Consider the following 14,272-nt stretch of genomic DNA (forward strand, 5'->3'; position numbering starts at 1 on the left):
CCCTCCCGCCGAGAAGGGAGTCCCTGTGCTCCCCTGGGCAGTGCCAGGCCCGGCCCCAGCCCCGCTGCGCCACCGGGGCCTGCCTGGGGTGGGAGAGGAGGAGGAGGAGGAGGGACTCCGCAGCGGCAACAACTGACGTGTCCCCGCCATGGAGCTCGGCGTGATTCATCAGCGGCGGCGGGGCGGCAGCGGGATGCCGCGCTCCGCTCCCGCGTAGGCACTGCTGCGGCGGGGGCAGCCCCGGCACGGCTCTGCCGCCCGCACCGCCCTCCTCCTCCTCCTGCTCGCCGCCTGCTTCTCTTCCCCCGCTGCTAGGCGAAGATCCCGAGGGAGGCAAGATGGAAGAAATCCTGCGAAAGCTGCAGAAGGAGGCGTCGGGGAGCAAGCACAGGGCCATCAAGGAGAGCTGCACCTGGGCCATCGGTACGGGGCGGGGGGCGCGGGCTGACCCCGCCGCGGCCGGGCTGCCGCGGGGAGCGGAGCGGGGCAGGAGCCGCTGATGGAGAGGTTTTGTAACGGCGGGGGCAGGGAGACCTCAGCAAACTTGTTCCGCGCCGGCCGCTGAGCCTCCGGCGGGTGGGGAGCGACCGGAGCGCCTCGGGCTCTTCAAAATGCCCGGGAGCTCCGCGCTGCTGGAAGAGGCCGTGGCACCTGCTACCGGTCCCGGAGGATATGCGTGTCCCTCACCCTCCCCACCTCCTGGGTCTGTTTCGTGGCGCTTGCCAGGCAGATACGGGTATCAGTAGCTGTCAGTTTCCCTGTATGTTTTGGGGGGGCTGTCTTTTCCTTAAAAGGCACCCTCCTTCCCCTAAATCATCGTAAAAAAAAAAAAAATCCAGCATAGTTTTTACTGCTGGCTTGTGTTCGGGAATCTATTTTAAAAACTAGGAGTTTTGTTTTACTGAATTCCATGAGCTCTTTTATCCTTGCTGTATAATGCAAGTGATCAGTATAACGAGTTCATTTTTTAAGGGAATACAAGCTTAGATGCATTTCAGCATCCACCCATTTTGCAAGATTGTTTGTGGCTTGAAGTGTTTTTTGACGCTAGGAACCTGGAGCACTCGTCAACAAGACCCCTAACTTACATCATCATAACTGTGATACTTTCAACTACTTTAAATTTTTATTTTTCTTCCATACATAGCTACAGTATTCTGTGATAATTCATACCTGTTGCTGTCTTATTACTGGCCTTTCATCTTGGTGTTCCATGGATCGCTTCATTAATTGTGTGTTACTCTTGCACAGAAGCCATGAAAACATCCCATATAGTGTTCCAGTTTTAGTACCTGTGCTGCCGAAGTGCAGATATGTGAAAGTGGAAAAGATGGTACTCCATACCTTTTCATTGGGCACTCAGGCTCCTGACAGATTTATGCAAAGTTTTGTGGACTTGGAGCAGCATTGATTTTTGTTTTGTCAGCTGAAGTAGGTGTAAACTTTAGGATCATTAGTTCAGAGATTGTAGCCAGATGTATTACTGTGGTTGAACTCAGAAGTTTCTTTTAAAAGCCCTGTTGTTTCCTTTGATTATACAGAAACCTTGGATTCTCCTGATGCTGCTATCAAGATACCTCCATATCAGCTAAGGTAAGAACATTTAATGTTGAATCCTGTGAAGCTGTCAGTATTTGTAAAATTGATGCAAAAAATTGAATTAAAAGTGAGGTAAACGGGAGGGAGCTGAATCTTTGTGATTTCTTTAGTTTGTAGATATATATGCCTATGCTGATAGTAGTGGATAACTTTCTGATGATCCCTTGGCCTCTGGTCATGAATGAAATGTGTTAAAATGGGTATGTATAGTGGTGACATTGGTTAGAAAGGAAGGCTACCTGACGGTCTGAAGAGTTTTCCTTCTAAATTACAGCTTTCAGTATAAATGATAATGTTTCCCAGCCTTCTCAGTGTGTTTGTTTTCTTTTAAATCTAAATCAGTTTTTGTTTACTGAAAATAAAAATTCTGGAAACTGAGAAGTTATTGTATAGCTAGGACACTGACTAAGAATTAAAATAATGCAGTTTCTATGCCTACTTCTTCTGTTAGCCTACTAGATTATCTTGTGTAAGCCTTCTTCCTTCTTCCTTGCCTCCGTTTGTACACCTATAAAATGGGGGACGTGCACAAGATCTCATTTTGGAAATTCTGATTGTTATGGAGTAAGTGGATATGCAAAATTATTCATCATCCCTTCTGACAGAACCATTGAGAATCATCAAAAGAAACTAGCAAGCACACTGTTTAAAACAGAAGGATGTTGTTTCACACAGCCTAATAATTCAGATGTGAAATATTTAGGCTTGCCTTATTAAAGAACATAATGGATGCTAAAAAATTACATGAGTGCAAAAAGCACCTCAGTAAATCCATGGAAGAAATTGATTGAAGTCTGTCAGATGCAAAGGTACCCCTTTTTATTCAGAAGTACTTTAGTCAGAGATGATTGAGTTTTTATAAAAGAGTATATAGGAGTTTTGCTGGATGTGTGGCCTGTCCTGTAGTCCTCCTCGATATGTATTATGAGCTCCTGACAGAGGTGCCATTTTTTTATCACAATATTACTCTCAGTCAAGCAGTCACTAAATAGGAAAGGTATAAGAGCAGTTCTTTTGCCGTTCTAAAATCCTATCAGCTGCAGTCCACAAAAGGCCTCATCAATGAAGTGAGGGATGGAGGTAGCACAGGTCTGATATAACCAATGCCAGACACATGCATCTCCAACATAGACTGGAAACAGCTGGATGACTAATTCCCAGTAGCTCCCTTAGAATTATGTTTACTTGTCACTGTGGCTGGAGAACACGTGGCTCTTCATCTTCCCTTTTATCAGCCTTTGTCTTTATGGTCTCTCTTTTTAAGTGCTATTGTCATTCCCTGTGAATTAGTTAACTAGCTATTACCACACTACTTCCTGTTTCACTTGCCTACTACCTCTTTACCTATATGTCTACCTTTTTCTCTTCTTCCCCCAGTGTTCTTAATGATGTATTTGTTTAGTTGGGGCGTTTTTTCCTCTGTAAATCCTAATCGTTTTAAATAAAGCTAAAGCCTTCACAGGTGTCGATGTGAAGTAAACTCTTAACGTTAGACCTGTCAGTAACAATGCACTCATTATTACTGAATGTTTTGCAAAATAGAAGGTACACGGGAGAATTTGAATAAAAGCTTTTGTTGTGGGGCCCTTGGTAAGTCTCTGCCACACATCCTCAGACATTGTGGGACCTGTTGCTGAACTTTCTCTTCCCTCTCTGATAAAAAGCTACCACCAGGCTCCAGATCAGCACACTTGAGCCACATCTTGGGCTGGAGTTCACCTGCATGATGTGAAAATTAGATAAAAATTCTTCTTTGCTTGGTATTTGTTAAAGAGCAGCACTCTGATGGCTTGTTCCTAACACTAGAAAAGAATAGCCTTGAAAGTAGAGTGGCGGCTATGACCAGAAATACAGCCAAGATACAGGATGGAGACATTCTAACCATGCCTTTTTCCTGCTTTCGACTTATATCGTGCAGGTGCAGGTTGTATCTATTACCTGCTGTAATGCAGGTCAGCCTCTGGCTGCTCATCCACTTGGAATCTGCATCTGTGCTTCAAACTTTCTGCTATAATGTTTTTGAGTGCAGTAACAGAGCATGGGAATGTGTTCTGGAATATTCCGTAATACTAGAACTAGAGGGAATCTTTCCACTAATTAACCCTAATCCACAACTCAGATCTGAGATCCATAGCAACATAGCAAGTGTTAAAGGCAGTGTGGCAAGTAGTTCAGGAAAAAATGTATTTATGAGCTGAATTTTGAGTACTGTATGTGGGGGGAGGATGTTCCATTCTATTTAGTAGTAAAGTTTGTTGTGTACTTAGAATACAGTAGATATAAAGAAAGGACATCAGCACTTCTTTACAGGGTATTTTGTGAAGTTCTTGATCTAGGGCACATCCGTACTGCATAGGGATGGAGAACAGATTTATGAGCTGCCATGTCCAGTTGAGATAGATACTGGCTTGGTTAAAAAATAGTGAATCAAGGAAGTACCCTAGTCAGTATTGTTCTGTTTCTCCACAGAGCAGTGTCTTGCTTCCACTAGTGAGTTGTGATGTTGTTGCCATTTAACAGGTTGGCTGTGACCTTGCTTAAGTTCTTTTCCTTCTAGAACTGAAGAATGAAGACTGCTCACAAGAATGAGAGTGTTAAACTGTCTACTCACTTTTTTTTTTAATTATAAAAAGAAAAGCCATTTGCTGTTTTTGACACCCCAGTTCCAGATGAGTAGAGGTTCTTCATAACGTTTTCTTGTAAGATCGTGTAATATATCAGCTACATACTTGTCTCCACAAATAGTGTTGAGGTAGATTATTTCTATGTTCTGGCTTGCTCCTGACCTATCCATAGTTTCCTCTCTTGTGTTGGACCTTTGTTACTGAACACCAGGCAGACCACATTATAGTTCTCTGATGTGTGTGCAGTTAATTAGGGGCTTTAGCTTTAGCATTTGTATGGGAGCCATTTTTAGCACTTGTCTGGTAGCAGTTTACATAGCACATGCCTGCTGTGTTTGGGAGCACCTGGAGTACTTTTGCCCCAAAGGAATCCCAGTGACTGGACATTCATTCTTTAATTAGTTTGATAGAGATCTGTTGGGTATATCTTTAGGGAACTAAATGAGACTATTTTGCTGTTCCACTTCCTTTGATGTTAATTGCACTTATGAATCCAAATCCCACTTAATGACCTTGCATATTAATTCTAGTGAGGGGCATTATTTAAATGTCTCACTTCCTAAAGAAACAGAAATCTCCAACAAATACGGAGTTTCCCACAGAGTCTTGTCAGCTCTGCCTTGAGGTATGTATGACTTTTTGGGACTTTTAGCTTATGATCAGAGTATTGGGCAAGGCCTGGGATAGTAACAAAGATTAAAGTGGATCAAGATGGAAATTACTTGAAGTCTGTTCAAGGCTTTGTTGTAGAGATATTCTGTGAATTCTTGAGGAGGGAGAGTCACATAATCTATTGGTAACTAGTCTCTTGTTACCTGCCTTGTATGATGATATTTTTCTCTGAATAGGAGTTGTAAAGATTGGATATATATTAAGTCCTTAAGGAGGCTGGATGGATGACTTAAAGCATGAATTAGATAAAAGGAATTGATGTGCTTGTGTTTTAATTGGTGAATTGATCACACAGAAAACAGCTTAAGAGTTGTCTGCCAGCAAACAGTTGTTTGCTTCTAAGTTGGGCTCTGTTTACTTCATTATTTTCAAGATGACAAATTCCTCCCTAAGGCCAACAATATACACTGAATAAGGCTCTCTTCATGGCTAATCCCTGGCCAGTTCCTCTGCTGTGATTTTAGAGGCTGAAATATGACCTGTTAAGGGTAACTGAACAGACACAAGAAAATAAGCTTTGAAAAAGAATGTTTGATCAGAGCAGTTTAATACTCATGAGGATTATCACCGTATCAGAGAATAAAATAAGAGGCTAGACAGCGCTTGCCAGTCACATACCACTTTGAAAAAACTTGGGTTTACTGGAGTTTCTTGGAATGCTTTATGAAGTTAAGTCATGCCTTATAGGCTATGTAAAACTTAGTGGCTTGTTACCAGCACAGACTTAGTACTGCTAAGAGGAGGTTGGTTGGGACTGCTAAGAGGAGGTTGGAGGGAGCTTCTTTTCGGAAGGAATGCAGGTTACATCATGTACTGTGCCAGAAAGTCTCACTTGAATCCTTCTTGTATTTCACATTGGCCTTTCAAAAATGATCAGTATTTCTGGAGATTACAGCTGGAAAGTCAGAAGCCAGTGATGAGCAGGGTCCTCTGTAATAACCAGCTTACATCCTGTTCTGTCTCTTCTGTTTGTGTCCCAGTAGTAGTTGTCTTGCCACTAGTTTTTGAGGGCAGTTTGGGAACTTCAGTAAGCCAATGTGATGAAGAGCTGTCAGGAACAGATATATGTCTTAAACTTAGGTGAACTCTGACATATCTATCCTCCTTGCATTTTTTTTTTATGGTCATGGGCATCTGGGAATAAAAGTGGTAGTTCTAATCTGCTGCTTATTTTTGCATCTCTAGCTTTGCATTTGACATACTTCTTGAGAAATATATAGCTTATAAACTCTTAAATAAAACAACATGCTCACTCATTTTACATTACATGTGCTCAACAAATAATAAAAGCAGTAATTGTGGTGTGATCATCACCAAACAACCAATGCTATTGAGACTTACAATCCACTCAGCTTTCCAGGTAATTCATCCACTTAAAGAATCTTGAGTCTTGAGATGTGTTTTGTCTTCTCTATTGTGAAGAAATGTTTATGATTTCATCATTTTTGTATTTTCCCATCTCTTAATTTTGTTCATATTTTCTACTAGTTTCTTTCTTCTGGGAGAGAAAAGCTATACATATAGCAGATCCCTGACCAGAAATAGTGATTGTGAGGGGAGGAATGACTGTCTCTGAGGAGTGGTTTTAGCATATCACTCTCTGTTTTACTCTTTTGCTTTTTTAAAACACTTTCTTTCCAGCTCTTGCTCTCACAATCACCTGGCATTAAGTGCTCCTATGCTTTCCTCCTGAGTGTGACTGTTGGATATATGACTCGTGCTGCTCAACCATTACATGGTCGCTGTCTGGCATTCAGCAAGTGGATTATGAGTTCCCTGGCAGGCATGTGGCCAAGAAGAGGTTCTAGTTGCAGAGTGGATTGTTTAGCTTCGTCTCTTGTGTTGGCAGTTTACAGCCTAAATCCAGACTTTTAGGGGCATTTATGTAGCCCGTTTGGTGTTTTGAATGGTGTATATGTACTGGTCTTGATTTAAAATATTGCATTCCCAGTTCTAATGTTGAGGAGTAGGTGAGGGGAGGAGATCAATGTCTAGAAAGGCAATGTGGCACTGTGTAATATAGTATCTGAATCAATCTGCATGTTTAATTTGGGATATGTAAGTGGCCCTTCTGATGGTCAGGTACATAATGTCTGCAAAACTTTGCATCTGTTCCGAGAACAAAAAGACAGCACTATTGAAGAGGTAAGGGATGTAGTTTCTGTAGTGCATGTCTGAACTCTTGCTGTCAAGACAAGATTTCAAAAGTGTTGGAAGGCCTCTAGATATAGAAGTCCTAAAAACCTGCTAGCGAGGGTTATTGACTCATGAACGTATCAAGCAAGGCAAGGTTTAATGTTTTCATGGACAAAGGTGCATGATTTCTGCTACACTTACCTGTGGGTTTGTTGTGAGGGTTTTTGGTTTGGTTTTGTTGTTGTTTTTTTTTTTAAGGGCAGTGCTTGCTGTTTCTGAAACTATCTTTCTGCCCTTCCTGACATTCTTTGTTGTAGTGAACCTTAGTAGTCGCCACTGCCTTGGGTCTATGTTCCTTTTAGAGATTCTTCTAGAAATTTGTTCTACATTTATGACAAAAGTCCACTGTGTGCTGGTCTTTGCTGGGCTAGAGTTGATTTTCCTCATTGAGCTGGTAGGGTGGGAGTGGAGAGCATCTGAGTGGGGCCGAAGATGAGAGCAGCCGTAGTTTTAGCTGTTTGTCTAACTTCTAACAACAAATGCAACTGAAATATTGCCCTGAGGGTCTAAGGATGATAATGGGATAGCAGTGTGTTTAAAGTGTTTAAAGTCTTTGCTTTAAACATTTGATTACTTTTAGTGCTTGCAGAGGAGAAGAAAATGAGATCATGGGGCTGTTTATAATTGCCTTAGAGAATGAAATATTGTTGGGGGGGGGGCAGGCAGGAACCAGGGGATGGAAGAAAACTGGCACTGAAAGGACTGTTTTCCTACTAAATGATGCTTTACTCTGCTGTGGTCTTTATGTGATGCTGTGCAAGTCATGACTTTTCTTTTTTTTCGAAAATAAAAGGGTTAGTGGGAATAATAAGTAGTTTCTGACATTTCTTTTATTTACATTCCATGAAAAATAACAAAGCTGCAGGAAATTCACTACCTTTCATTTCCTTGAATGTTTGTTTGCTTAAGAAATTGAATATGCTGAGTGAGTATAAAATTACGTAATACATTGCAAATGTGGGGATATTTTCAACAACCATGCCTTAGATCTGTCAAGATTTAGCATTGAACTGCGGTGAAAGTTGAATGGTATTGCAGATTGCAGCACTGATCTTCAAAATGTAACCAGTAATGATCAGAAATGTATCTCATTCTCCCATTTCTTCATCAAACTTCTGTAACTCGCTGTAGGCCATCCAACTGTGATGGAGAAAATAAGGTAATGTGCAAGTTCTCTGTGCTCTAGCATCTCTGTCTCTTTTCTGTTCTCTCAGTTCTACCTAGGCCCAGCATTGTAAAACTTCTCCTGCTGGAATTTTAATTTTCATAAGACATTTTATTTGTTATTTTCAGAGAAAAATCCTTAACTTCCTTTCCAAGCTTACCAAGTAGAGGGAAGAGAAGTTTCATGGACTAGTTTGATAAGCTTTCAAAATTGTAGGCTGAGCCAGTCCAGCATGTCCTCTACTTAAGGGCAGGAGGTGTACACTAAGGATGGATACTCTGCTTCTCACCTCATCATCATGCTGTACTTCAAATTATAATAAAGAAAATCACCTGAAGGATACAGATTGCTATATAATTAAGATCTACATGTGTGAGGTTTACATGTCATCAAATTCCTTAAGAGCAGAGTTACTGTGATAGCTTGTGCACAAAGGGCAAAAGTCTGTAAGGGTTGTTCTAGGGAGAGTGATGATAATGTATCAGAGGGAGGGGAGCTTTGGGGACTGGCAGCATCTGATTGTTATTTTGGCCTTGTCTATTTAATATTGTGTAGAATCTTTTGTTGTCTCTCTTCCTCTCCTCTCAAGTAAAGGCACACCTTGTGCTTATATTTTTTGTTTTGTTCTGTTTTGTTTTCATCTTGACAACACTGTCAGGCTCCTATCTAGGAACTTTGTGTTTGTGTTGAAATCAAGATGTTATTAGCCAGTATAGCAAAGAAACAAATGACCTTAGAAGCGGTCTCCAACTGAGTGACTGCGCTGAGCTACTTAATTACAATTGTATGAATTTTGTGGCCTTGGCTGCATGAGGTTGGCGGGAAGATTAAATTGCTCATGTTTGCTTTCCATAAGTAGAGCTGTGCTTCTTCTGTAATGGCAAATCCATTTATCTTGGAAAGTGTGTAAATAAAAAAGATTAGAAATGCCATTATCTCACTGCTTTAATAACAACCAGTTTTTAATTGCAGTGTCATTCAATATTCCACGTTGTTATTAAAGTTATTAAAGTTCTAGCTAAGAAACTGTATCTAAAACATTTAGGCATTATTCTTTGCTTCCTTTTTGCTGTGTCGTTAAACATCCTCTGCTAAGCAACTCATATACTTCCCTCCAAAGGCAGGTTTGTTTAAGTGTTGAATGAAGTGATTACTTTGTGTCTTGGTATGAAAAGCAAATAGATTGAAGGGAAGAGTGAATACATAAAACAAAAAGGAAGGAAAAATTAAATACTGACTTGGAGGGAACTCCAAGAGAGAGCTGATGTCAGCAGCTGAGGTGAGAAAATCGGATGTGGAAAGAAGAGTTAACCTCAAGTCAGATGAAAAGAAGCCTTCCATTGTAACTGGACAAAAGCAAAGAGTTTTGTACTCTGTAGGGAAGAAAAGAATGAGAATTAAAAAACAATAAGATGCAAGTGGTGAGACAGAAAAATGAAAATGGTTTCAGCTAGAAATTATAATTTTAGTTATTAGTAAATATGGAACCTCACCTGATTATGTGAGAGGCAAATCTCTTATGTGGGAAACATGCACGCAAGTGTCTCTATGCTTGTGAGTAACTGGAGTAAAATCCTGGCTCTGATGAAGCAAGTAAGCATTTATATCTAGATAGTATGACAACAGTCTCCCAACTGGTTTGTTTTTTTTTTTCCAGAACCTGTAAACTGCAACACTGAGTGCTTGTTCATTCTTATGTAGCACTGTAACAAGTTGTCTAATGTGCATGATCATCTTGTAATGGCACAGCATCATAAAGATAATTTGTTGTTGGTTTGTTTTTTTTTTTTCTTGAAAAGGAGGTTTCTAACTGGAAGTCTTCAGATTTTGTCTTTTAGAGACCTATTAGAGCAATAGGATAAGTACTAATGACAAACTTGTACTTGCACAGAGGCACAAATTTTAGTGCTGGAGTGGTGTGTTGTCATCTAGTTTGACTTCCTGAATTGTGGAGGCAGGAGAACTTGCCCTATATTTTTGCACTGTGGACTCCAAACCTCTCTTTGAGAGTGTTAAAGTCAAACACTCTTTGTACTCTTATCGTATTTCCCTAGTAGGTAAAATCAATCATTTCTCTAGAATGTGAGCAAGGACTTAAAATTTCCCTTCTTCTTGAAGAACTGTTGCTTGAAAAAGGATATATTTATTTACTGTTCCTCCTCTAGGTTTTAAGTACTTCTATTATAAACCATGAAGTTGTTAGTGGAATCTTTTATCAGTGTTCTCTAAGTTCACACAGGAAGTTTATACTTTTATACTTACGTGTGTTCATATATACAGCACTGGAATTTGTTTTACGTAAATTATCATCCCCTTTTGTGTAAGGACAGTGTTTGCTTCTGTTTGGTTTATTTAAGGGTAACAGCTATGGGTACCTCCAGAATTCTGAGAATTCATCTCTACCATTTATTTTCATCACGGGCCAATTCTCTTCTTGAGTAAGTGAGGCTAATAATGTTACACTGTGCTACTCTGTTCATTTTAAGCAGCCAAGATGGAGAAGCTCTTTTCAATCATAAATGTTACTCTGGCTGTGACTGTTATCCCGCCTAACAAACAGTGTGTCAGAAAATGGCAACAGCACCAAATTAAATTCTTATCTGTTCTTTGACTGGGTTGTGGATTGCTCTACGGTCCGCAAATTGCATGCTGATAAGGCCCTGGAGTTCTGAATTTTGCTTTGCTTATGTACTTTTCAGCGGGAAGATAACGCAGAGACGTCTTATTTTTAATCTTTAATTTTCAGAAATGGGATTAAAAATAAGATGGTTATCACCATTTGCATGAAGGGGAAAATGTCTCATTTATAGTGCCCCCTTCCCTAAGTCAAGGAGACAAAGGTAGGTTGTGAGACTGTGTTCCAGGCACTAACAAGAAGGAGTTAAGATTGGGCCATTTCCTATTTTCATTACAATTTTTATCATGAGAATGAATTAATGAGCCATTATTCTCTTCTCACTAAAGGCTTTCTTCACTACAATTAGAATAGAAAAATTTTTATGATCTTTCTACTTACAAATAGTAATCTGTCTTTCTCTGACCTTTTTGACAGTCTGTTTTGCCTGACATGTCATAGCACCCCGTGTTCCAGACCTGCAGGGAAAGTGCTAGGTTGATGAGCCACAGCAAATCAGACAACTAGAAAGGTCATTGTAACCTAGTGTGCTGAATATAAAGGCTATTTATTATTTATTTATTCTCATGATTCATTCTGCCGTTTGCAAAGTTGACAGTCATGGAGTGGGTAGCTCAGCAAGCACGACCTGATCTTGGATTACGCGCTTGGTTCTGTCTCTGAGCTTTTTGCTTGACGCTAGGCAGGTAGCTTCCCCTTCTGTAAGTCAAAGGTTCTCCCTTATTTTCATTCTCCCTCTGTGTTGTACTCGACTCATCTCAATCAGGGTTAAGTTGGCATTTGTGCCTAAAACTGTATGTGTATGTATGTCCACACTTGCGTGCAATTTAAGAGTTCCAGTGTGCAACTAGTTTCTGTACATTATGTAAATGGAAAACATTCTTAACCGTGTTTTGAAGTATATTGTTGTGCACCAGCTTAGTCTGAGAATGTCACTTGTGTAGAATGTCTTACATGTGTAGCATTACAAAACCTCAATGAATTGTAACTTAACAGTACAGAACGGCAGACGGTGCAATAAGCAATGAGATCCCATGGTGTGGCATCACTCAAAACAGGGTGGAATTATAAAACGGCTGTAAGGTACAAGAGGAAACCTCAGACCCTTACTTCATTGCACTCTGAGACCAAATTCTGGTCTGCATTCTCTCTTGTGCATCCTGATTCAATCCAGTTTTTTAATGGTAGATCTTAGAAGGGACTGACTGAATTTACATCATTCTCTCCCATTCTCCTGAGAATTGTCTACCATGTCCTTCTGTATTCTCATGCTATCAAATGATGCTTTTAAATGGCAGGTTAAACTGAAGTGTGGAAGGTGCTCAAGCTAATCAAACATTCCAAGGTATCTCTACAGGTGTTTTATAGTTCTAGCATGGAAATGCTAAAGGTTTAATTGTCTGAGTGTGTAACAAGAATAGGAAATGACACAATGGCAATTCATTTTCTCCAAGAATACAGTGGGAACACAGTCTACAGCAACCTTAATTAGATTTTCAGTTAAACATTTTTAGCAAGGATGGGAAGTTCATCTAATTGAATCTGTTCTAATTTCCATTCTCCTGTTTATCATTTTTTATTCTTCATTTTGGGACATATTTCAAGGCTCTCATTGTTCTCTGCTCATTGCAGTATGTGATGACAGATGGTAGGCAACATGCTGATGTGCAGGGTAGCTACACATAAACCGTAGGAGCTCCCACCTGTCTTCATTATAATGAAACTGAACTGGATCCACTCCATAACTTTTGCCTTCCTTTCCCCCTCTCCTCCCAGTCTCCATCCACTTTAATGTGAGAATAAGTTTGTTCTGTATTAATAATGCCCAAAATGTTTATATGCTGTTGTGTCAATCTGTAGAAAGCCTAAAAGAAAAGTGGTGTTCAGCCCTGAAGAGATGGAGATCTAAATAATCATCTGCTTTTAGCATCCCCGCAGTTAGTATATACACTGTTGTGATTTTTTTTCCTTCTTTTTTTTCCTGTCTGTGTCTGGATGATTGAGTACTGGTTAATGCAAAGGTGCCTTGTTTTGGCATCTGTTGATCTACTAATTTCAAGTGTGAGTTCTCCCCCATGGGGTGATAGTGAACATTTTTTTAAAAGAGGAGATATGTCAAAGTCACAATGTAAAAGTTAACACTTAAAGGTGATTTGTGGAATAGAGATGTATTGCTGTGGCACCTCGCTATCACAGTTTACCTGCAGGCTATATACGTTCTTAGGTCTAAGCAAAGCTGGCATTAGATACGTAGGTGGTAGCCAGCTCTGTACTGGCTAGAGGACTGCTATCTGAACTCTGGAGCAGATGTTTTGGCAGTGTCTGCAGGTCTGGATTGTATGACACTCTTACAGGAAATATCTCCTAGATGTTCTGTAATTCAAGCTGTTTTGGATGCTAAGCTCACAGGTTTCAAGAGTCCTAGTTAAATTGATTCCAGAAACATTCAAGAAAGAAGCTTCTGCAAAAATTTGGCTTTGTGCCTGCCTGTTTCTCAGAATATCTCATGGAGCAAATGTTTACCTTTTAGTTAGAAACCTGTTTTAAGATATACATGTAGTCTGCTTCAAGTTCTTTAGTATTCATATTTATTTTTAGAAGATTCCCATAGCATTATGCCAAATGGCCTTTTACAAGTTGCCATAAGCTGCAAAGAAGGTAAAAATTAAGACCTGCAGATTCTCAAGAATCTTTTCCAAGTACAGAAGCTTGCTATATTGCTTAACTGAGCCGTGCTTGTGACTTTCAAGTCTTTAATTTATCATTAAAAGAAGAGGTTGCGTTTCAAAGAGCAAATAGCAGATTTGTGCCCCTTGGGGTAGCTTGTGATTTGTGGTTTTTCGGAGAAAGATGGAGACAAAGGAATAACAACTGAACAAACTGAAAATAGAGTTGGTTTTTGGGATAGAAAATCAGTCCCCTCTGCAAACCAGGATCCACTGAATGAATTACAAGATGGGCTCCCCAAAGGTGAAATGGCCAGTATTTGATAATCTCCATTTAAATGTTTTTAAAAAGAAGGTTCAGGCTGTAGACTTACTGTTTTAGAGTGAGGTTAGTAGGTTATGGGCAGACTGTGCATGACTTTAGGTAGCTTTGACAATACCTCTGAAACTCCAGTAATCACTACTGCTCTACCCTAGGGTTTCTCCTTAACTAGTTATGAAGGAAGAATTTCCAGTTGGGTAAGAAGAGTCTCAACGAATTGTTTTCTTCTTACCTTGCACACAGTTGTCTTCATGGAGAGGAAATTAATGTGATTCCAGAAGGGCTCCTTGGGGTGCCATCACAGAATATGCCAAGTTGGAAGGAACCCACAAGGATCATCAAGTCCAGCTCCTGGCTCTACACAGGACCATCCCCAAGAGTCACACCATGTGC

The 14,272-nt window shown here is 40.3% G+C and overlaps 1 protein-coding gene across 5 annotated transcripts in view; it reads left to right on the plus strand.

The window, feature by feature from the left end:
• The window catches only part of ARFGEF3 (ARFGEF family member 3), an 84,447-nt gene continuing 70,175 nt past the window's right edge, over window positions 1–14,272 (plus strand). For 2 of the 5 annotated variants that reach the window (XM_027631313.1, XM_027631336.1), the window contains exons 1-2: window positions 1–423; window positions 1,542–1,593. In XM_027631313.1, the coding sequence (XP_027487114.1) occupies window positions 339–423; window positions 1,542–1,593 (137 nt within the window). In that variant the 5' untranslated portion in view covers window positions 1–338. The remainder of the gene's footprint in view (window positions 424–1,541; window positions 1,594–14,272) is intronic. The other 3 variants (XM_027631320.1, XM_027631327.1, XM_027631306.1) reach the window with 2 other exon arrangements.

This window comes from Corapipo altera, unplaced genomic scaffold, assembly GCF_003945725.1.
Source record: "Corapipo altera isolate COAL_440 unplaced genomic scaffold, ASM394572v1 2b, whole genome shotgun sequence".
NCBI lineage: Eukaryota > Metazoa > Chordata > Aves > Passeriformes > Pipridae > Corapipo > Corapipo altera.